Below are 23,055 nucleotides of genomic sequence, written 5' to 3'. Positions count from 1 at the left end.
GTTTTGGCTTTGGTTTTGGTTTTGATCTCCGGCGGCATGAGGTGGCAAGTGAGGAATCTGATTGTCTTGTGTTTGGTTTTGTTCTGAGAGAAGGTCCTTCGCCGGCCAATCTACGGAGGGCGGGGGCGGCTGCGACGCTAGACGTCCAGGGTAGGAGAAGGCAGCTCTGATACCATGTGAATTGTTTTAGGGTTGAACCGTACCCTCTTCCTGGGTCGGATTGCATGTTATATAGGTGTAGAAAAGCCCTACACGTGGCATTACAGGAGGGTACAAATACCAGGTAGAGTACTACTCTATACCAGTATTTGTGCAAAGAACTACAAGGTTTAACACACCCAAGTGCTTTGGCGCGCAGACCGCATCCCACGCCACCAGGCAGTTTCCGCCATGAGCCTCATTCTTGCCCTCCCAAAGGAACCTATGACGCAGTTTGTCAACAGCATGCAAGAACCAAGGGTCCACGTCGAGCGCCATGAGCTGGTAAACGACAGAGGCAGTCATGACCGTTCTAACATACCCCACACGTCCATCCCGCGACATCAAGCGAGCCTTCCAGAAAGCAAGCTTGTTGGCCAGATTTTCGAGTACTGGCTGCATGTCAGCCTTGGTAGGCTTGCGGAGGGACGGAGGGAGGCCAACCGAGGGAAACAAGAAGGCCAAAGAGAGGTTGAAACTTGAGGGGGAGGCAACATTGTTGAGGGACAAATTTGATCAAATGATGAAGTCGAAGGAGGTAATAGCGGCAAGACTTCGGAGACAAAGCTTGTCATTACCGAGAAGAAAAAAGAGGTGAAGCTTGCATAGGTTGAAGCCAACCGAGAGGAAGCAAGGAACAAAGGCAAGATGGAGGAGATGAAGATCAATGTAAAGAAAGACAAATCAATGAAGCAGCTATTGGCCAAAGAGAGGGAGATCATGATGATGAACACAAAGGACATGAATGAGCAACAAATGGAGTGGTGGTAGGAGGCCTCGGCGGGGATCATGGAGAGATTTGTTGTCAATGAGGCTGACAAGTGCGTTTACTATCGCCATGGTGGGTGTGTTTGTATGTGGATGATATTCTGATGTTTGGTACAAACATGAAAGTAATACATGAGGTCAAGTCTTTCTTGTCAAAGTGCTTTGATATGAAAGACCTGGGAGAAGATGATGTGATTCTGAACATCAAGATTATTAAGAACGAGAGTGGGATTACTCTAACACAATCCCATTATGTTGAGAAGATCTTGAACCGGTTCAGCTATATTGATAGCAAGTCTTTCCCAACAACTTATGATCCTAGTGTGACATTATGGAAGAACCGGAGGATTGCTGTAGATCAATTGAGATATTCTCAGATCGTTGGCTCACTCATGTACTTAGCGAGCGCGACTAGACCTGACATCTCTTTTGCTGTTAGCAAGTTGAGTAGGTTCATGTCAAACCCGGGTAATGATCATTGGCATGCTCTTGATAGAGTCATGTGCTACCTATATGGTAAATGAGTTATGAGATTCACTATTCAGGGCACCCAGCTGTGCTTGAAGGATATAGTGATTCAAATTGGATCTCTGATGTAGCTGATCTCTACGCCACTAGTGGGTATGTATTTACCTTTGGAGGTGGCGCAATGTCATGGAGATCTTGCAAGCAAACCATATTGACGAGGTCAACTATGGAAGCAGAACTTACTGCTTTGGACATAACCACTATTGAATCAGAATGGTTGCGTGAGCTCTTGATTGACTTGCCTGTGGTTGAAAAACCTGTACCGGCAATCCTTCTGAATTGTGACAATCAAACTGTAATTTTCAAAGTGAACAATTCTAAGGATAACGCGAAGTCATCAAGACACATCAAAAGTTGTTTGAAGTCTGTCATAAAATTGCGAAACTCCGGAGTAATAACTGTTACATATATTCAAACAGACAAAAACCTGGCAGATCCCTTTACAAAGGGACTATCACGTAATGTGATAGAAAGTGCATCGAGAGAGATGGGTTTGAGACTCGTTGATGTTACACCATAATGGTAACCCAACCTTTGTGATCGGAGATCCCGTGAATTAGGACCTTGGAAGAACAAACTAGTGGTTTAATTGAGGAGAGTATTATGTAACCATCTCTATGTGAAGATGCACAACTCTCAATTACTGTAAGGCAGGTTGGCAACAATCCTTAATGTGTTTATGTTGGCTATTTTAGCAAAGATGATGTCCAACAGAGTATTCTTGAAATAACACACCTATATGAGTCCGATTGACTTTGAGTGAAACCCTGTTCACGCAAAACTTGCAATTCAAGGTTTAGTCCATTGTTCAAGTGTGAATGGATGTAGATTAAGGTTCTAGGCGAAATTTCAACTTAACAGTCTCCGCTGAAACACTGGTATATAAACAAGCAGCGAGTATTGGTAAATCTCTAAATGGGGATTTGAGATCTGGTGGGGGATTGTTGAAATATTGGGCCCACTTTTAGTGGCCCATACTAGATTTTAGTTTTCCCTATAAATCTCAAAGCCCACGTAGTGGCAGCCTTGTGAGTTTGAGCTCAAGTTGATGGCAGCTCACTAGGGAGTTGCAAGATGTGGGAAGTTTAGTCCCACATAAAAAGTTGGGAGGAAGTTAGACCACCTTATAAGGTGGGTTGCTCCACCACTAGTAAGTGAGTGAGAAAAGGAGTGGTACACGCGCACTCCTCCACCTCGCACGTCTCGACTCGACTCGACACGACACTACACGTCACGACGCCCGTCGCGCTCGTGGTGAGTGGATTGAGCCTCGAGCTGAGACTTTCCTTTTTTTTGCAGTTCAGGAAAACGAATAGAGTCCTAGACGGGAGCGTCGCAGTTAGTCGGTTTGAGTCGCTCCCGGACCGTGGGCTACCTGTAACCGACCCGAAACATGCACGCAACGTGGGCGTGCCCCACGTTGCCTAGAGTTTCCTTGCCTAGGGTTTCCTGAGGTTATATATTCTCTTGCCCGGCTACCGCAGAAACATATCTAATACACGAGTTAGGGTTTTGCCACCTCTCTCTGTTTGCGCCGCCATCGTACCCTACTCCATCCCGCGTGCCGACGTGCATCCGCGAACGGGAGAGCAGGTCTCCGGAACCGCTCGTCCTTGCGATCCTGTACGAGAGAGGGCGAATTAGGTTTTTGGGAAGCGCTCTGCGCGACTGCTCAAGCTCTTCATCACGGGTCGCCTTTCGTCCAAGTCGGACGGTGCTACCTACCGTCGTCTTCAACGCCGTCTACTTCGACCCGTCGTCCCTGTCGTCAACAACGTTGTCATCAACAACGTTGTCACTAACAACGTTACTGCTGCGACATCATCTGCTACACCTCCACCGCCACCTCCACCAGATCGGTACGTGCGACATATCTCGATCTGTTTAGCGACGGATGCTTTACCGTTTGCGCTGTTACTACTCATGTTGATTAATGCATTTAGTATGTTTGAGTTTCACATGTTAGTACTTGCTGTCATCATGTTTTATATTCTGGAATTAATCATGAAAATTATGCCTAACATGTTGACAGCAAGTACTAACATCCTCATGAAAATTATATGCTAAATGCTGTCAACATGTTAGGAATTAATCATGAAAATTATGCTAAATGCAACAACAACGTGTCTGTTGTATTGTGATCCAAATTCATATACTAAAGGGAGGCTAACTTCTGACGAGCGGAGCGAGGCCCGTAGCCTGGCTACGGGCCTCGCTCCGCTCGTCAGAAGTTAGCCCATACGTCGTGCCCTGCAGGGACGTCTACGAAGGGGGGTGCAGGGGCGGCAGCCCCCCGCGGTACGGTACGGATCGTTGGCACCTCCTATATATACATCTTGTAAGCCGCCGACTAGGATTAATTAGATTATAAGATATCCCACGGTGTTTGTAAACACTCCCCAATATAGTAAAGTTTTGATGGCTGACGCCCGTGGTTTTTCCCCTTCTGTGTTGGAAGGAGTTTTCCACGTTAAATCTCGTGTCTCCGCTTCATATTCCTTTATCGTTCTTCATTAAACTAGCTTGTAATAAGTTAGAGCCACTTATAACTTATCACGCTAACATGAATGATGACATGTTCTCCTTGTGAGCTCTAACTTATATCAATTCATCGAGAATTAACAAAACCATAAACAATAGTCAAATACAACAAATGGTATGAGATAGGCGTGCAACAGGCTAGCAATATACAACACGGGATATTCACTTTGACTCATAGGAGCATTTGCTCCCACTATGGGAATCCACATTTTGAAGTGTCAAAAAAAATCTAAAGTAAACATTTTCATGTATATCTACACATTTTATGTCCGTGCACAAGTTTTCAAAAGAAACTAAAAAAAAATTGTGGCTCCTGTAAAAAAGATAAATTTTGATGCTATAACACGACTACGTATAGGACATTTTTTTTGTCTTTTTGTACACGCCACATAAAATGTTGTTTCTCCATGAAAACTTGTGCACTAACAAAGAATATCACGATGTACCCCAAAAAATTTATGTCAGAATTTTTTGACATTTTTAAAATTATTTTTTAATTATTTTGTATAATGGAAGCATTTACTCCTATGAGCCAAAACGTCACCTCCCATAAAGGAAAAATACGGGAAGGTAATTTCTGTGACAAGGAAAAGGCTCAATCGGAAGAAGGCTCATCTACACTACTCGAATTAGCGGGGCAAACGAAAAATAGATCAAGCAGCCTCTGGGAGCACAACACAACACAATCTAGCCACAACGACTCATCGTCACGGTGATTCTGCAACACGGATCGGTTATCAAACGCGACTCAGACACATGCTGAAAATCAGGCGTCCAATTTCTAGCAAATCCGTATTTATATTACCGCAATGTTATTGCGAGGAGTATGATGCTCTTAGTCAAATAAACAACATGCTAGAGCAACAACAGTGTGTCCACCAGCCTTCGTCCCTCAGGATTGCCGAGATTCCGCTCTTCAAGCAGAGAACAGAAAAGGCCGCTAGAACCCATTAACATGGGAACACTCAAAAACAATAGAATGAGCGCGACGTGAATCGGCAACCTGGAGTGTGGTTGATAACGATGCTCAAGAACGTCTATTGAGTAGCACATCATCCCCCCGAACACGGCGAAACAACTGATGCTGACGAAGCCCACTAGATACACCAGGAAACGCCTGCTACACTCCGCGGGCTCAGCCGCCACCGCCACGGCGATGTCCCACTCCTGCCCGTCGTCGGCCATCGTCGACTTATGGAGTCGGCTAATTTTGGTAGGGTTTGATATATCGGTTTGAGATTCGATCGACTACTAGGCCGGTGTTGGATGTTTGTTAGGATTGACGGCCGGCTAGTTGAAGCCATATATCCCCGGCCCCTTCTTCTCGTCTCATCAAGTTTACGTGCAAGCGCATAGCCAGATCCTACGGAGGGTAGTTACGGTTAGCTGTTTTTTTCGAGCGCTGGTATTTGCGTTCTCTTTAGGCAAAAACCATTTCTTTAGCGATGACCCTGCTCTTCTCGCTGTCGCGCCGAATAGGTTCTCAATAGCCTCCTTTTTGTTGCTGTTACGGTTAGCTGTCTTCTTGCTGTGCTCCGGTGTTGGAGAAGAAGAAGAAGAGGAAGAAAAAGAAGGAGGCGGTTGAACTTGAATTACCGTAGACGTGTGGGTTATAATCTGCGCGGATTAACGGTGGCGTGTATAACGAAGAGGCCGGCGGTTGCTCTTCCGCGGCGGTTCGGCACTCCATTGCGGTGGTTGGTCGCCGCGGTTGCCACACCGCCGTGCGTTGTGAATTCGAGGCCGATCGAACCTAGATCGCTGCCATGCGGGCCCGTGGGTCCGCGAGCGGACGCTCCGCGCGACCGCCGAGCGTCCGCGGAGACGCAAACCTGACGCATATTTGGGCCAGGTTTGCGTCTCCGCGGACGGCTCAGTCACTTTGCGTCGCCCCGCCGGAGGTGGTGCCAGACGCATTTCCGGTCCGCGCGGACGCAAACGGTCGCTTGTGACTGGAGATGCCCTCACAGCAAGTCACGTTGTGACTGGAGCTCTTATCCGCCTCATATTCTTCCGCACCGATCGAATGATTCCAAAATTTTGCTAAATTTGTCTTTTTTGCTGCGACTAAAATACAAATTATTTTTCATTGAAATATTTCCGTACTTACAACATGATTCATTGGCAACATATATATTTTTAGTTTTGATTTTTTTGATGATTTTCAAAAACGAAAATTCAAAATCATCAAAATATTTAAAACTAAAAATGTACATGTTGCCAATGAATCATGTTGTAAGTACGAAAAAATTTCAATGAAAAATACTTTTTATTTTAGTCACAGCAAAAAAGATAAATTTAGCAAAATTTTGGAATCATTTGATCGGAGCCGTTGGATGAAGAATATGAGTCAGATAAGAGCTCCAGTCACGACGTGACTTGCTGTGAGGCAGTCACTGAATCTTCGTCCGTCTACTGCTACCTCAAACGTAAGCTGCTATACACTTTTTTTTTCCAGGTCTTCTACTTATATCGATTGGTTGGTTCTGTAATTTCTGTAGACAAGGAGAGATGCATTTGTTGGGATGGTCTTGATGCATTTGTTCAGATGGACCTGATGCATATTTCGAGCTTGGAGTTTCTTGTGTACTAGAAGGACCCCGCGCGTCTTGCCACGCGCGTTTTTCCATATAATGGTATGTGTATTTTTCGGTTTTGCATGTGCGTGGATATATATGACCAAAACACGCTTGTTATATTTTTCTCGCATGTTTCATGGTTCATTTTTTTATGTATTCAGAAAAGTATAATCTCAGTTTTATCTACAAAGTAATCATTTGGTGCTAAAGAGATGATAACTCCGCGAATAATAAATTTTAAAACAACAGATTTGCCCAACTTTGATTGGAAACGGTAGACCTTTAACTCAACTTGCTCCAACGTTGGTTAGGGGGTTTCAGCACTCGTTTCGGATCGCAATTACCACTGACAGATTGAATCATTCGATTTTTGTTCTGCATCCCCTTGACTAACTTCTTGAATTACACAGTGATTTCAAGAACATGCATGGCAGAAAAGGGAGAAATATATATTTAGTCTCTACTTGATGCACAACAAGCATGCTAGGCCCAGTGCAGGTCGTTGCGAGAGGTAAAGATCAACCAACTTCTCATATCAAGCATCTTACCAAGTTCTGGCGAAGTTTATTTCTGGAAAGCAGATCACGTAGGCTTTCCAACGGAATAAAGTTTATTTCAACACTTAACCCCTAGTTCAGCTCTAAACTAAACTGTTGTATGATACACCCTTTATATTCACTACTCTGTACTAATAATCACTAGTGGAAAACAGGCCTTTTTTCAAGCTATGCGTCGTCAACCGAGTCAGGAGAAGAAGAAACTTCGGCGACACGCTACATCAGCACCAGAACAAGAGAGAAACTCGCCAAGATCTTCAACGACATGTCGTTTGAGTCATCTGCGGACTCATATATAAGCGATGGCTCAAGCGATGTCGACAGCTATGACTTCATCGACAAATCTATCACAGTGGGCGAGGTCTTCATCAATCTAAACGATGATGCCACCAAACCCAACATAGATCTGAGTACAAAGTATCATCAGATTTATGCCATTGAAGATCAAGAGGAAACATCTGAGGCTTTCGACGATCTGAGAAATCCATACGTCGATCCCTCCAATCTGCGACAAGGCCTGGGCAATAAATACGTCGGGCCAGAGCCGCGAGATAGAGTCCAACTTTCACAAACAGCGTGGGACAGAGCCGCGAGAGCTATGAACGGTACAGAACCAATGGCTACCACGGCCACACCAGAGGAATTGCAAGCATATCAATATAGGCTCGCACGAGCTGCGAGGGAATTGGAAAAACAGACAGCTGAGTTGAACAGGAGAAAGGAAGCAGCTTCTGCATCCAGCAGGAGAAGGGCAGATCTGAGTCGACAATCTAGAACTTCGGGTGATAGCCACAGGGAGGCTCGGAACAGAGGAAGATCAAGGTTACAACACATACCCGAAGCAGAAAGAGAGCACTTGGTTCAAAACCTCGACATGTCCTTTATGTCGATAGACACAAGAGGAAACATTATCCCTAAGACACCAGAAGCTGGGTATATGGCGACACAAGCTTTTATCCTCGCGTCTAAACCACCTCCAGGTGATCCAAGGGAAACACTATACAATATGGCGATAGCAGGAGTTGGAGCTATGGGGAAAGCGTTCGTTTCAACGCCTCCCGAAGGAACAGAAAGTCAAAATAGTCCACGACCTGCAGCAGCAACGGCGGCAGCCCCTGAAGGACCAAGTGGAGCAAGAGATACGGCAGCACAAGTAAGAGTCGACAGAGCACGACAAAGCAGAAGGGATCATCGGCAATCTCCGGAGCTTAACGACGAAGATATGTGCGGCTTGCCATGCTTCACGAGGAGTGTCCGAAAAACTCGAGTCCCTTCAGGATTCAAGCTACCCGACAATTTCAAAAAGTTCGACGGCCTTCAAGATCCAGAGGATTGGCTAGTCGACTATCTGGAGACAGTGAAGCTCACGGGAGGAACCAGGGCAACAGCCATGCAAAGCATTCAGGTGCATTTGAGTGGAGCCGCACGATCGTGGATAAAGAAACTCACTCCAGGATCTATCGACAGCTGGGAAAGTTTCGAGGACGTGTTCGTCAAGAACTTCAGATCCACGTGCAAAAAACCTGCGTCGTTAGAGGAGTTGAGAGCATGTCGACAAAAGCCAGATGAGTCAATGAGAAAATACATCCAAAGATGGAATATCATCAAAAACTCGGCAGAAAATATATCTGACGAGAGAGCAATAGATGCGTTTGTTGCAGGAGTCAGGCGTGGAGATTTTGTCGAGGATTTGGGAAGGACCAATCCAAAGACAGTATCCGCGTTAATGGAGATAGCAAATAAATGGGCAGATGGAGAAGACGCTGTCCACAACAAACGGCACAAAGTCGCCGAGGAGGACCGTGGTCGAAACTATCAACCGAGGCGAAGATTTCCTCGGCAGTACCAGAACTACGACGCTCCAGGACAAATTTCGGCAGGTTTTCGGACAAATACAGGAGGAAGCAACAGAGATGATTACCAGAGAAGCAATGAACAGCGAGGTGATAACAGGGATGATTCACGCAGCAGGCAAAATAGCGGGCCTAGGTTCCCAAGACCTTTCGTGTCCCCTGAAGAGATGATGAATGGACCGTGCCAGATGCACTTTTTCCTCGACAGCAACGGTAAAAGACAGTCAGGGCACTTGCAGAAAGACTGTCGAAATTTTCAGGCAATGTTGCGGTATGCAGAAAACGCTAACGCGCGGGCAGCACAGAGAAATCCTCGAGAACCCAGAAGCGAGATTCACTTGCCGCCTCCTCCCGCGATCACAGACGACAATCGGCATCAGCTCAGAATAGCGGCAGCACCTGCACCACCACCTTATGTTGATCCTAACTCCAATGGAGCAAAGGTCGATGATTCGAAGGAAGGCCGTCCAATAGAGCTCAGAAAGTAATCTCACGACAGGTGTTTATGGCAGAGAAAATGCCTCCACCAACAGTTGAGTACCTTAATTGGTCAGGACAAGATATCGGCTTCACAATAGCAGATCATCCGCAGCAAGTTCCTCGACCAGGGCAATCAGCACTTATTCTCGCCAAAGCCAGTTATCGCGGGATTTGATGTCTCTCGAGTGTTCATAGACGGCGGCAGTAGCTTAAACCTTATGTATGCAGATACATTGAGGAAGATGAACATATCCTTAGCAAACTTGAAACCAACAGACACAAGGTTCCACGGCATCACACCGGAGAAACCAAGTTATCCATTGGGGAAGATCAATCTCGACGTTCAGTTTGGGACCCGCGAAAATTATAGAATCGAGAAGCTCGAATTTGAAGTCGTAGATTTTCCGTCACAATACCACGCTCTGTTGGGACGACCAGCATATGCTAGATTTATGGCGGTGCCACACTATACATACCTGTTGTGGAGGTTGCCTGGGCCAAAGGGACCAATCACAGTCAAAGGAAGCTTTGCCTTAGCCGATAAATGCGACAAGGATTTTCACCGGCTGTCAAAAACTTTCGGGATGCAAGCTGAGTACTTGGCGTCAAAAAGCATGACTGATTACGACGTACTACCAGACGTTGGAAGGCCAAACAAAGAATCAACTTTCAGTACCGAGAAAAATTCAAAAGAAGTGCAGATTCACCCGACAGACCCGAAAAAGACGACATCTATCGCAAACGACATGGATATCGCATAGGAAAGCGCGCTCGTCGAGTTCCTCCGTGAGAACTGGAAAATCTTCGCATGGTGTCCAGCTGACATGCCAGGAGTACCCAGGGAACTTGCCGAGCACCACCTAAACTTGGATCCAAAGAGGCGAGACCAATCAAACAACCTTTGCGGCGTTTCTGAACCAAACCGCAAAGCCATGCTGTCGAAATTAATCGACTACGAGAAGCTGGTTTTATCAAAGAGATATTCACGAAGCCACATGGGTAGCAAACCCAAAGGTCAGTGCCGAAGAAAAACACGAAGGTCCTTCGCATGTGCGTCGACTTTACGTGTCTCAATAAACATTGTCCAAAGGATCACTTTCCCCTCCCGAGGATCGATCAAATTATCGACTCCACGGCTGGATGTGAACGTCTTTCCTTCCTGGATGCATATTCTGGTTATAACCAGATCAGATTGAAAGAAGAAGATGAAGTAAAGACCGCGTTTATTACACCTTACGGCGTGTTTTGCTACGTAACAATGCCCTTCGGTCTAAAAAATGCGGGAGCAACATATCAGAGAATGATGCAGAAGTGTTTGGCGACACAGATCGGAAAAAACGTACAAGTATACATCGACGATGTCGTCATAACGTCAAAAAAGGGGACAACACTGATCGAGGATCTCAAAGAAACTTTTGATAACCTCGACAAATTCTGCCTGAAGCTGAACCCGACGAAGTGTTCCTTTGGCGTCCCAGCAGGAGAACTTCTGGGGTTTCTAGTCTCAGCAAGAGGGATTGAAGCAAATCCCGACAAAATACAAGCTATCGTAACAATGAGGAAGCCAACAAAGTTGAAGGAGATACAACAGCTAACGGGCGAGTCGCAGCTTTGAGCAGATTCGTCGCTAGGCTGGGAGAAAAAGCGTTACCATTCTACGCTCTGATAAAGCAAGGAGATAAATTCCAGTGGAACGAAGAAGCCGACAGAGCTTTCGAGGATTTGAAGCGCACAATCTCGACACCACCAATTTTGGTGGCGCCAAAAGAACGGGAACCCCTCCTGCTGTATATCGCAGCCACGCCCCAAGTGGTGAGCACGGTGCTAGTTGTTGAAAGGGAAGAAGAAGGAAAACTCCACGGCGTCAGAGGCCAAGATACTTCGTCAGCGAAGTTTTATCACCCTCAAAACAAAGGTACCCTCAGTACCAAAAGATAGCATATGGAGTGTTCACAACAGCACGAAAATTGCGCCACTATTTTTCGGCACACCCGATCATAGTGGTCAATGAAGCTCCCTTGTCAAATATATTGAACAATCCAGAAGCTACGGGTCGTGTCTCCCTTTGGGGAATAGAACTTTCCCCTCGGGACATCACGTATGAAAAAAGAAAAGCAATCAAGTCGCAAATACTGCCGGACTTCATTGCAGAGTGGATGGAGTTGCAAAATACAGGACCTCCAGACTTGTCGAGAACCTGGACCATGAACTTTGACGGGTCCAAAAGACTAGAAGGAGCTGGCGCAGGAGTAGTACTCATATCACCGAGGCGACAAGTTAAAGTACATCCTTCGGATGACGTTCCCTAACGCATCTAACAATGAAGCAGAATATGAGGCTCTCATACACGGGATGAAGATGGCGAAAGCCTGCGGTGCAACTCGACTAAAAATCTTTGCCGACTCACAGTTGGTGGCTCAGCAAGTTATGAACCAATGTGACGCAGTCAATGATAGCATGATGGCATACAAGGAGGTGTACAACGAGCTCGAGAAGTTGTTCGATGGATGCGAAGTAAATCATATTAGTAGATTGAGCAACGACGAAGCCGACGTTCTTGCAAACATCGGGTCGCAATGCCTTGCGGTCCCGCCAGGTGTATTCTGGGAAGAGATAACGAGAGAGATCCACCAAGTCGACAAAATCAAAAAGAAGGAGAAGAAACCCTCGGGGGCTACCAAGGAAAAGAAAGAGGAAGAAGAAGAAGATCAGGACCTGGTCATGGTGATACGTATACCGTGGATGCAGCCGTACATATCATACATCCTCATGAAAGAAATACCCGATGATCCAGTTGAGGCAAGACGAGTAATTCGACGCTCCAAAGCTTTCACGGTGGTCAAAGGAGAATTGTATAAGCGAAGTATTTCAGGCGTCTTGCAAAGGTGTGTTACACCCGAAGAAGGAAGAATAATTCTGAAGGACGTACACGAAGGAATATGTGGCCACCACGCGAGTAGTCGAGCTATTGCAGCCAAGGTCTTTCGGCAGGATTCTACCGGTTGACAGCAATCGAGGACGCCAAGGACATAGTAAGAACTTGCGACGCGTGTCAAAGGTTTGCCGCAAAACCTCACTCTCCAGTGAGCTAGCACCAATACCATTATCATGGCCCTTTGCTCAATGGGGACTTGATATGGTGGGCAAGTTACACAAATCCTGGCCAGGAGGAAAGGAGTATATGCTAGTAGCTGTCGACAAATTTACAAAGTGGATAGAAGCGAAGCCGATAAATTCACCAGACGGAGCATCCGCAGTAAAATTCATAAAAGACCTCGTCTTCAGATTTGGAGTGCCCCACAAAGATCGTCACAGACAACGGCAGTAACTTTACATCCCACGAATTCAAGGATTATTGCGAAGAGGTGGGCATCAAGTTGCACTTTGCGTCAGTTGCACATCCTCAAACCAATGGGCAAGTCGAGAAAGCCAATGGCATCATCTGCAATGGCATCAAGAAACGCTTGTTAGGACCACTGGAAAAAGCTCGGCATACCTGGCCAGAAGAACTACCAAGTGTGTTGTGGAGCATCCGAACAACACCAAACACAGCAACACAGGAAACTCCGTTTTTCTTGGTTCATGGAGCAGAAGCAGTACTACCAATCGAGATAGAGCACAACTCTCCACGTGTCGTCGAATATGACGAAGAAGTGTCGAGAAAAGCACTAGAAGACGACGTGGACGCACTTGATGAAGCCCGAGACGAAGTATTGTCTCGGGTAACCAAATACCAACAGACTTGAAGAATTACCACGATCGACGTTTGCGGCCAAGATCTTTTCAGGTGGGAGACCTAGTTCTTCGGCTCACGCAAAAAAGTCATGAAAAACTCGAGTCACCATGGCTTGGCCCTTACATTGTCACGGAAGTAATCGGAGGAGGAGCATACAGGATAAAGGACAAGAAGACAGGGGTGGAGGAGCCAAACCCCTGGAACGTGGCGCAACTCAGGCGGTTCTACGCCTAGAGTCGAAATATAGTCCTTGCAAAACTTAAATGTACTGAAACGCCCGCGAGTTTTCAGACGCACTCTTTTCCTTTTTCGGGGCACCGAGTGGGGCCGGAGAAGGTTTTTAATGAGGCGGGCTCGCGGTGCTGCAATATAATAAAGATAGTGTCAATATACCTTTCTCTTTATCGACATGTTCAAAGTCTTCGCTCCGACGAATTTCAATATAGTCCATCAAAAAAGAAAAAACCTTGCCTTGGTATTAAAATACCTCGTGAGTCAGTAAAAATACAAAATAGTACTCAATAAAGAAGCTCGGGGGCTCATATTCGCCATAAATATATAAATGCCTTGGTTCAAAACCTCGCAATATATAAATACAGTAAAGAGTCACCGAAATACTCGGAGGCTAGATAAACATACAAATATAATGATTGCTTCACAATATAATCACAGTCATGGGTTACAAAGAAGAATTATCTACAGGAGAAAAATAACTAGTCTCGATTCAGTATGTCATCAAGGGTAACTCTGTTTTCTTCAGGAGCAGCGCCAAGAAAATCAGCATAGTGACCATCGGCAAAAAAGTCGGCATCCATCCGAAGAAGGTCTTCAATCATTTCTTCGGCTACAGGCGAAACCTTCGTGTTAATTCGGTCAATACCAACTCTTCGACGTTTTACCTTTTGATGAACTTTCGCGACAACTTGGGTAAGGTCAAGATTTGAGTGGCAGATCTGGAGCATGATAAGAGCAAATCTGGCGCCAGCTACCAGTTGAGCTTTGACAAAATCATGGATACTGCGAGCATCCTTGAATCTTTCCATCAATTCAGGAAGAGTTTTTGGTTGGACGTTCCGAGGAAACATGGAGTTGTAAACCATGGACAAGGTCTTGGTACAGAAGTCAAGAAAATCGCGAGTTTGAGAGGTGCGATCTTGAAATCTGACAATTTGGCGGGTCCTCTCTGGGGTAGCCCAAAACAAAGAACCATGGTCCAGGGAAAGGTTAACAAGGAGGTTCGTCCTAGCATTTACCCTCTCTTCCTCGGCAGCAACATCAGTAAAGGAACCTATCAAAACAACGAAGTGGAAACCTTTAAGAGACATAGCATGAAGATGAAAGATATCGGAGGATAAAACAAGCATACCCGACATATCTGCACTGGCTTCATTCATTAATTCGAGCATGAAATTTTCTCGAGTAGTCGCCTTTTCAGCCTCGGAAGCAGCAATTTCCTTAGCAGCCACGGCCTCGCGAGCTTGCTGAAGAGCAACTTTTTCGGCTTCAGATGACTTACGAGATTGCTCCATCATCACAAGTGTTTGTTTCTTCGCATACTGAAGTTGCTGTCGAAGTTCATCCAGTTCTTGCGACAAGGTATCGTCGACAGGTGCAGTATCAGCAAAAGCTCTCCTCGCGCGAGAAGAAGAAGGCGAAACATTGGAAGGAGCGGAAGATGGAGTATAGTTATCAAATATCAACTGAAATTTAAACAAGACAACATCAAACAACAAGCAAAGATAGAGTTTTCATTAATCTCTTGGAATAATTACAAGGGCATTACAGTGAAGCTAAGGAAGTACGTGTCGCCAAATGACTACTTTGGCGACAAGAGCAAAAGAAATAGAAAGAAAAACAGAGGCATGCAACTAGACCTCCGGCCTTGACGAGCTAGGAGTCGACGCTGGTTTAATCCCGAGATAGGCCAAGATCTTCTTTGTGTTGGGCTTGGCTGCCTTGATCAGCGACTTCCACCTTGATTGCTCTATTTGTTCGGTGTCGCCAACTTTCATCCAGTCGATAGTCTGTTGACTGTCAGCAACCAAAGCGACAGTGTTCTCAACGGCAACCTTCATATTTTCTTGGCGCATCTTCAGTCCAAGGTCTTCCGATGAGTTGAACATCTTGGCAAGGTTAAGGAAAGTCGCGAGCTCCTCTTTCTTCGGGAAGAAGTAGGGGAACAATGCCGACAATCTGCGTTAGCATTCGACACACCTTCACGAATCTCGGACCCATGAAGCTCCAGATAGGAAAGTGCGTCAAGGAGCGGGTCATCGACAGGATTCGTCAGATCAAAATCCTGGTTTGTTTGGGCTGTCAAGGAAACAAAGCATTAGTCAAAAAAAAACAAGAAACAACGATTCTCATAAAAATAGAAGGGATCAGCAAAATTACTGAAAGTGCGGCGACTTTGAGTTTTCAGGCGCTTGAGGATTCCTTCTTCACGAGAAGCTTGCGCAGCTTTGTGCTCGTCTAAGGCAGATGTAGCATCCTCAAGTTTTTTCTGCAGTTCCTCGACACCAGCAGCTTTCGCCTTGGCTTCATCAGCTTCGGCCTTGGCTTTGCTAGCAGCGAGTTCGGCTTTCTTGCGAGCCGCTTCACTTTGCTCAAGTTTTTGAGCAAGTGCGTCGGCACGTTCGTTGGCCTCTGCAAGTTTCTCTGTCGAGATATAAAAAAAAGAGAGAAGAAAGATCAAAAATCGCGACAAGCAACAGGAGCAAAAAGTCAAGGAAAAAACGGCAAGTTTAAAGGTCGTTACCTTCGGCTCTGTTAGCATATTCACGGTACCCAATAAATTGGGAGCCGATGCGGAGAAGCTCTTTGATCATGGGCTATTCAAGGTGAACACAGCAAGAGAAACATCGGCATGAAAAAGAGAGAAGGCGTAAAAAAAAAAAAAAAAACAAAATAAGGAAAATATAGAGGTCGACAAGCTTACATCATCTAAGAGCAGAGTCGACGAACTGCCCAACTGAGGGGCAGGTTCAACAATTTTTTCAACCCTTGTCCTTTTTGGTGAAGGAGCAAGGGGGCTTGATGCTGGAGTAGTGGTGACGACGTTTTGTTGAGGAGGCGAGTTTTCTTCTCCTTCAACTAGCGTGTCTGAGGCAAGTACAGTACGTGACGTGCTTGTCCGAGGAGCCACGTCAGTAGTTGGTACTTCTTCCTCGTCATCACTGTTGATTAAAAATCGGCAGCATAAAAAGCAAGACAAGATAAATATTTCGAGTACAAAAATAGGGAGCACTAAAGACGACTTACGAGCTGACGAGGGATTCAATATAAGGATCATAAGCTGCCTTCGGATGAGAAGGAACAACTTCTTCAGCCTTAGAGGTGCCAGAATCCTCGGCATCATTCCTTTTCCTTTTGTTCCTTGGAGAAACAGCAGGAGGAAGGGATTGCGTCGACTCACTGGCTTCAGACTCAATTTCTTTTTCACGGGAAGCCGCAGATTTGTGAGAACCCGCGACTTCACTTTCGGGAATAGAAGAACCTTGAGTATCTTCGGCAATGATAGCCTGTTCTTCGACTTCTCCACCCTCAGGAAGAGGAGGAAGGGAAGTCATAGTAGGATGGTTCTGTAAAAATAGTGACAAAAGGAAAATTAAAGAGATGCCAATACAATGAGATGCGCAGAAAGTGCGGAACAAGATAAAAATTCGGGAAGACAAAATACCTCGGGGAGTGGATTGGCGGAGCTGTATGGTTCCACGCGACAAGAGGAAGGAATAGGGTCCTTGCCCAGGCGAGAAAGTCTTCGAATCAACTTCTCCAAGTCCTTTGAGGAAAGATCACTGGAGATTCTGTTGGGGTCGTTTTCGCCAGAGTACGTCCAAAGGGGATTTTTGCGAGCCTGAAGAGGCTGCACTCTAATCCTAAGGAAGTAGGCAGTGATTTAAACACCAGACAGCTCTTTGCCTCGAGTGTTTTGAAGCTGATGAATACGAGACATGAGTGCCTCTGTCGCCTTTTTCTCTTCCTCGGAAGCTTCGGCATCCCAGGAGCGGCGGCGCTGGATTCTGGCACTTCCGTCGAAAGGAATTATGTTGTGTTCAACGGAGTTGGCGCTTTCTTCGTGAATGTAGAGCCACTTTTTGCGCCATCCTTGGACATAATCAGGAAATTTGACGTCGAAATAATCGACATCAGTACGAACACAGATAACAACGCCACCTATGTTATAAGTGACGTTGTGGGAGCCATTGCGGCGGAGGCAGAAAATGCGTTTCCACAGAGCCCAATTGGGAGGGATTCCGAGGAAGCATTCGCAAAGTGTGATGAAAATAGAAATGTGAAGGATGGAATTGGGGGTCAACTGGTGCAGTTGAATCCCATAAACGAAAAGAAGGCCGCGGAGGAAATCGTGAATTGGGGCCGAAAGGCCGCAGATGAGGTGATCAACAAAACTAACCCGGTACTCCATTGGAGGCTTGGGGTAGCTTTCTTCGCTGGGAAAGCGGATGGCGTCCTCCTTCTTCATGAGGCCAAGCCTCTTCAGCATGTTGGTGTCTTGGTTGGAGATTTTGGATCTCTCCCACTCAAGATCCTCGGCGGCCATCTTGGATTCCGGGGTACTGTGGCGAGTGAGTCGCGTGCGCGGTGGCATCAACGGCAATGGGCAGAGCAATGCTCGTGAGTGCGGATGATCAGAGAGAGTTGGGCGCAGGGGAAGCTTTTGCGAAGAGGAACAGATGAGCGGCGCAAGCGAGGGGATGAACGGAGGTTGAAGAAAGGTTTATATAAGAATCGGGTGAAGCAGTGCGCCGTTGGATGAAGAAATCGTGTGGTGAAAAAAGATCTTCTAGATACAAGGGTAAAAAGGTATTTTTACTGAGATAGGCGTTACTGTACGTGCGCCAGAAAAAGCGGAGGACGTGTGTCCCCCACTTGCACGACGTGTCAACATGGTGGAAACAATGGACCCACAAGGCAGAAAAATCAAGACTATAAACAGAGATGAAGCAATTTTGTTTAAGGGAAGCATGTCGACAAGAAAAATAAAAGAAGATTGGCGACAGGAGGAATTATTAAATACTTCGGGAGCCTTTGATCAAATACAAGTTTTTGCCCAAACGCTCGGGGGCTACTTCGATAAAAAGTAAAATTTCGAGTATGGCAATATAGAAATTGCGGGAGCCTACAACCAAGCACAAGTCCTTGGCTGTAGCCTCGGGGGCTACTCCCATCGGGAGCGCTGTTCGCGCACCCGAGAGATAAAAAAAGAAGAGAGAGATCATATTGGGAAATAACGACAATATAGCGACAAGGTGGACTAAAATGTCGAGCCTACAACCAAGCACAAGTTTTTGGTTGTAGCCTCGGGGGCTACTCCCATCGGGAACGCTGTTCGCGTGCCCGATGAAATTAACAAAGGAAAAGATAAAAAAGCAAGAGAGTATATTTCGAGTTATAATTAACTCTACATATACTCCCATCGGGAGAGCAATATAAGTCATATTTGACTCGATAAAATGTGCCATTCCAACAGCTGGAAAAGCACTCGACAATATATTCTCAGAACGCCGAAGTTGTGATCAATTTCTGAATGCCGCAAATTTGCGAAGGTAAGACCCCAGATCCGTTCTGCTGGGCGTGGCAACGCCAAAGACTGCGCTCTGCTACTTTTATCCGTATCAACAGATACGAAGAAAAATCCTAACGGACGCGTTAGGTACCCGTTAAATTTGACTGGGACTCGACAGAATGGTAAGACCTTAAGCGGCACCTGTCGAAGTTTATACCAGTATACCGAGATCATGTCCAGGGACGTGATTTTGAAGTAGGTTTTTGCGGATTGCCACTAGAGCAGTTAACTAGTACCTGATCCGTCAGATGAACTAGCCCCAACTACCATTATCCCTGTACAATATAGAATTTTATGTGAGAAAATATAAAAAGGTTAAAGCTTTTGAGTAAAAATAAACAGTGGAGATTTTCCCTGATTCTACGATTCAAGCAAAATCTCGGGGGCTACTGACATAGGCATCCCAAATGGGCCTGCCGAAGATAGTACCCGGGGTTTACTGAAGGCCCACTACCCGAAGAATAAGAAGATTCGGGAGCCCAAGATATATCAAGGAAAGTCAAGAGTTGTAATAGGAAGTGTTATCTGTAATCTGGCGGGATGAGTTAGAAACCGTCCCGGACTCTGTAACTTGTATAGCACGAATCCCTCGGCTCCACCTCCTATATAAAGGGGGAGTCGAGGGACGAAGAAAGAATCGAATCATTGTCTACAAACCCTAGTTTTCATAATCGTCGAGTACTTTTCGGCTGAAACCTTCGAGATCTACTTACCCTCTACTTCCAACTAAACCCTAGCCTACAATCCATAGGCATTGACAAGTTGATACCTTGTCAGTAAGGGCCTTTTGTCGCGGGCGGCCATCCGCGACAAGCAAGGCGCGATAAAAGGTAGGCTTTTTGTCGCGGGTCGCTTACGACCCGCGACATAAGGTCCACCACGTGGCAGCCGCGGGGCGCGTAGGGCACAGGCCCTTTTGTCGCGGGCGGTATTACCACCCGCGACAAAAGGCCCTCTACGTGGCGCGCGCACAACACTGCTGCTTTAGGGTTTGAGGGGTGCAGCACCCCTCCCCCCCCGCCACCGACCGCCTGTTATTTCATTTTTTTCGTTCGAAAATAAAAGTTGCATATATTTGTACGCTACTAGAAGTTGTACACGTTCATTCATTATATATATATATATAGATCGATCAAACAAATATTGGAAGCAAAAGTCGATTCCCCTTACACATATTCGTAGATTCCCTACATATATACATGGAGCTCATGATCGACAAGCGGTACTAACGACCGTCTATTTGGAGGTAGAGCATCTATTTGGACTAAACAAGCCTTTGTTGTTTATTACTTCTCTAACCAAAAGTCCCGCCAGTTCCTCCGCGATTCCTAGTGCGTGTTCCTTTGGTTGGAGTCTGTCCCGCATGAAGTCGACCTATATACGAAAATGAGATGAGTATGACTATATCAGTCTTGATAACGAAATATTGATGATAATAAATAAAGTTGTGAATGTTATTGCTTACGTCGAATTTATTTTTGTTCTGCTTCTCAGTGGTTAACATGCGAATGGACTCGCAAACGTAGTATCCACATAGATTCGTCCCTTGTGGCTGCTGGGGGCACGGTACAGGAGTAAATGTTAGCTTCTTTGCAAAGGTAATCTCCTTATGATGATTCTTCAAAGCTTGCCAAGCCCTGCCAGGCAAAAGAATGATTGAATGAGTGGATAATTAATTGATATCTCACGAAAGATAAAGCGCGGCGATGAAGGAAATTACACTTGGAGCAACTTCTGCAAGTCCTGGAACCCGTCCACGCCTCTACTCAGTGGGTCTTTTACTTCAACTATTCCCTTATCAGGTTGAATGTCTAGTAGAATCCAGTGGAAGCTGCACATGTTATGCATATACGTCAGAAATTACACTTAACATCGAGTAAGAAAAATTGAATGTGCATAAAAGATCATTAAGACTCTCACTCGTAGTTGTAAGGAAACAATATTGAATCACAGAAATATTGCTCCCCCAAAAACCTTAGTAGGTTTCCCCCCGTTTCTTCGCGTTTATGCTTCACCGTTTCAACATGTATTTTATCTGGGTCAACAAACCCAACATTGATAATATTATTACTTTTGCATTCACTGATCTTCAGTCTGCATAAGAGAACCCATAAGATATAATGAGTATATATATGCAATGAAAACGAACATGAACTGAATGAAAATGAACTTATACTAGGAAGCATTGGCGCGGCGCCACGCCGCGCCCGTGCTACTGATTTATTGGCATATATGGTTAGCAGTATATAGTTTTTAGTTTTTTTTTTAAATGTCGGTGTGAATTTATTTTCGATAAAGAATGGCGGTGTGAGTTGTTGGTAGCACTTTTTCGGGCACTATTAGTGTTAGTAGTTTTCCATTGTATGCTTGATGATTTGCAGGGCGGTGGATCGGAAGAGTAACACCGTAGCAATTGCGAAATGTAGTAAGGCGAGGTGGTTGGTGTGCCTGTCATTAGCCTACATTGTTATCCTCTTCATCGGAGGAGAGGATGGTGACATACTCCTTCTTTGGTGCTAGAAGAGTGAGCATAGGTCTGACGCTGGCGCTATTGCTGCTCTGTGTGTAGGGTGGAGCAGAAAAGTCAAGAGCTAGGGTGAGCCTTGCAGGTCGTCAAAGTGAACCTAGGGGTCGGGCTTGTTTCCGCGTACCGTTATGCAAAAGTTTGATGGTCATAGAAAAAGAAATAAATATGGAAGAAGTACATCCATTTTTTATTGTTGATTATTCATTGCCGACGTAAATGAACATACATTTTAGTTAAATCCACGCCAATAAGACATTCATTTTTGTTATGAATTTCATTATGTGCTTCTCAAACTATGCTAATTAGGTTGAAATAAGCATTCTTATTTTTCATGCAAGGGAAACGATATATTTATCAGGAAATCTTAAATAAATCTCTACAGGGAAATACAATAGCCATCGTAGAAACAATTAATTAGTATTCATATTTTCACACAAGAGAATTGCATTTATTAGAAAGTGTGTAGTATAATTGTTTTGCAGAATTTAGTGCCATCACAAAACCATTTTTTGGGGGTTTGTAAGCAGAAATTCAAGAATTTCGTGATGTAATATATCAATGGATTTTACTCTTTTTAGAGTGATTTATGATATCTTATCTTTAATTATAATTTCGATTTCTAACGTTCAAAACACATACACATAGTTTAAATTTAGTAGGCATCACAAAACAATTACTTCAGGTCTGTTAATTTCCAGTATTTCTTGAATTATAATTTTGAATTTCAACATTTCAAAGACATACATCTAATTTACACTAATCATACGCGCACATAGATAGCACAACCCTTTCCACTTTCTCACACTAAGCTAACCCGCGGACAGGCATCAGCATCTCACGGTCACACACGCACGCACACATCACTCCCGGTTCCGACATACTGTACGTCCTTTTGTAGAAAAAAATCACCTCACTTCCCCTTTATCCTTGCTCTCATGTGAGGCTACTGCCGAGTCTGCTCCTCGATTCCGGCCGCCGGAGCTGCCAATCGACCCAGATTCATTGCCGCCACCATGCCGGAGAGGATAATGATTGTCTCTGGAAGGGCAAGGACACCTCCGATGATTGCCTCGTTCTTGGTCTGGGTGGAGGACTGAGCGGAGAGGTCAAGAATTTGGGATGAAGATGAAGTGATGAACCTTGCCATGTCCTTGGAGGGGAGCTGGGGCTCGGGGCTGTCTTCGGAAGGGACCTGCGTCTCCGGCTCGTCGTCGGAGAGGACACCTGAGGGGAGCTATGGTCAAGAATAGAGGTAGGAGGCGTGAGGGATTTGGGGACTCGGAGGGGTGCTGAGCAGCAAGAGAATAATGGAGAAAATGCTGCAAACAATGGCGGGTGGAGCCTATATGAGGATAATTCCTAGACGGAAGAGAGAAGAAATAGAAGTGGATCCATCAATTGCCTGGTATGTTACCATTTCTTGCGCATCTACTGTAAAGTTGTATATTCTTAAAGTAAATTACTTTTATGTTGAAAGGGTAAAGAGATCGAAAACTGAAACTACACAACTCGACTGCTAATTTGATAGCATGTTAACATTTTCATGTTGCAATTCACTTTCAGAAGCAAATCTTTATAACTGAATTGTTATAGCTGCATGTTAATTAGCACCTGTACACTGAAAAGAACAAAGAAATAAACTTGTAGGGAAAAACAGTGATATTCTGAATTTTCCTTTCAGATTGATTGAGCTGGTAAAAT

The 23,055-nt window shown here is 45.2% G+C and overlaps 1 protein-coding gene and 1 long non-coding RNA gene across 2 annotated transcripts; both read right to left on the bottom strand.

Moving 5' to 3' along the window:
- Positions 1-291: 291 nt before the first annotated feature.
- LOC139835399 (uncharacterized) lies at positions 292-16,129 on the bottom strand. The gene is made up of 4 exons (XM_071825243.1): positions 15,999-16,129; positions 15,635-15,898; positions 15,438-15,553; positions 292-480 (listed from the first exon to the last, which is right to left on the bottom strand). Exons 1-4 carry the CDS (start codon positions 16,066-16,068, stop codon positions 292-294), a joined length of 639 nt encoding a protein of 212 aa, XP_071681344.1. The 5' UTR covers positions 16,069-16,129.
- Positions 16,130-20,252: 4,123 nt separating this feature from the next.
- Positions 20,253-20,970, bottom strand: LOC139835125 (uncharacterized). Its single transcript, XR_011750833.1, has 3 exons — positions 20,748-20,970; positions 20,548-20,658; positions 20,253-20,464 (listed from the first exon to the last, which is right to left on the bottom strand). It is a non-coding gene; the product is annotated as an uncharacterized lncRNA (long non-coding RNA).
- Positions 20,971-23,055: the final 2,085 nt, after the last annotated feature.

Source organism: Lolium perenne, chromosome 2, assembly GCF_019359855.2.
Source record: "Lolium perenne isolate Kyuss_39 chromosome 2, Kyuss_2.0, whole genome shotgun sequence".
In the NCBI taxonomy this organism is placed as follows: Eukaryota; Viridiplantae; Streptophyta; class Magnoliopsida; order Poales; family Poaceae; genus Lolium; species Lolium perenne.
This window is presented reverse-complemented; position numbering and strand designations above follow the sequence as displayed.

Coding starts and splice junctions, on each gene's coding strand:
- LOC139835399 (XM_071825243.1), bottom strand. CDS start 16,068: ATGATCAAAGAGCTTCTCCGCATCGGCTCCCAATTTATTGGGTACCGT. Junction 15,899..15,998: donor ATATGCTAACAGAGCCGAAG/GTAACGACCTTT, acceptor ATATCTCGACAG/AGAAACTTGCAGAGGCCAAC. Junction 481..15,437: donor AAGGTGTGTCGAATGCTAAC/GCAGATTGTCGG, acceptor GTCGTTTACCAG/CTCATGGCGCTCGACGTGGA.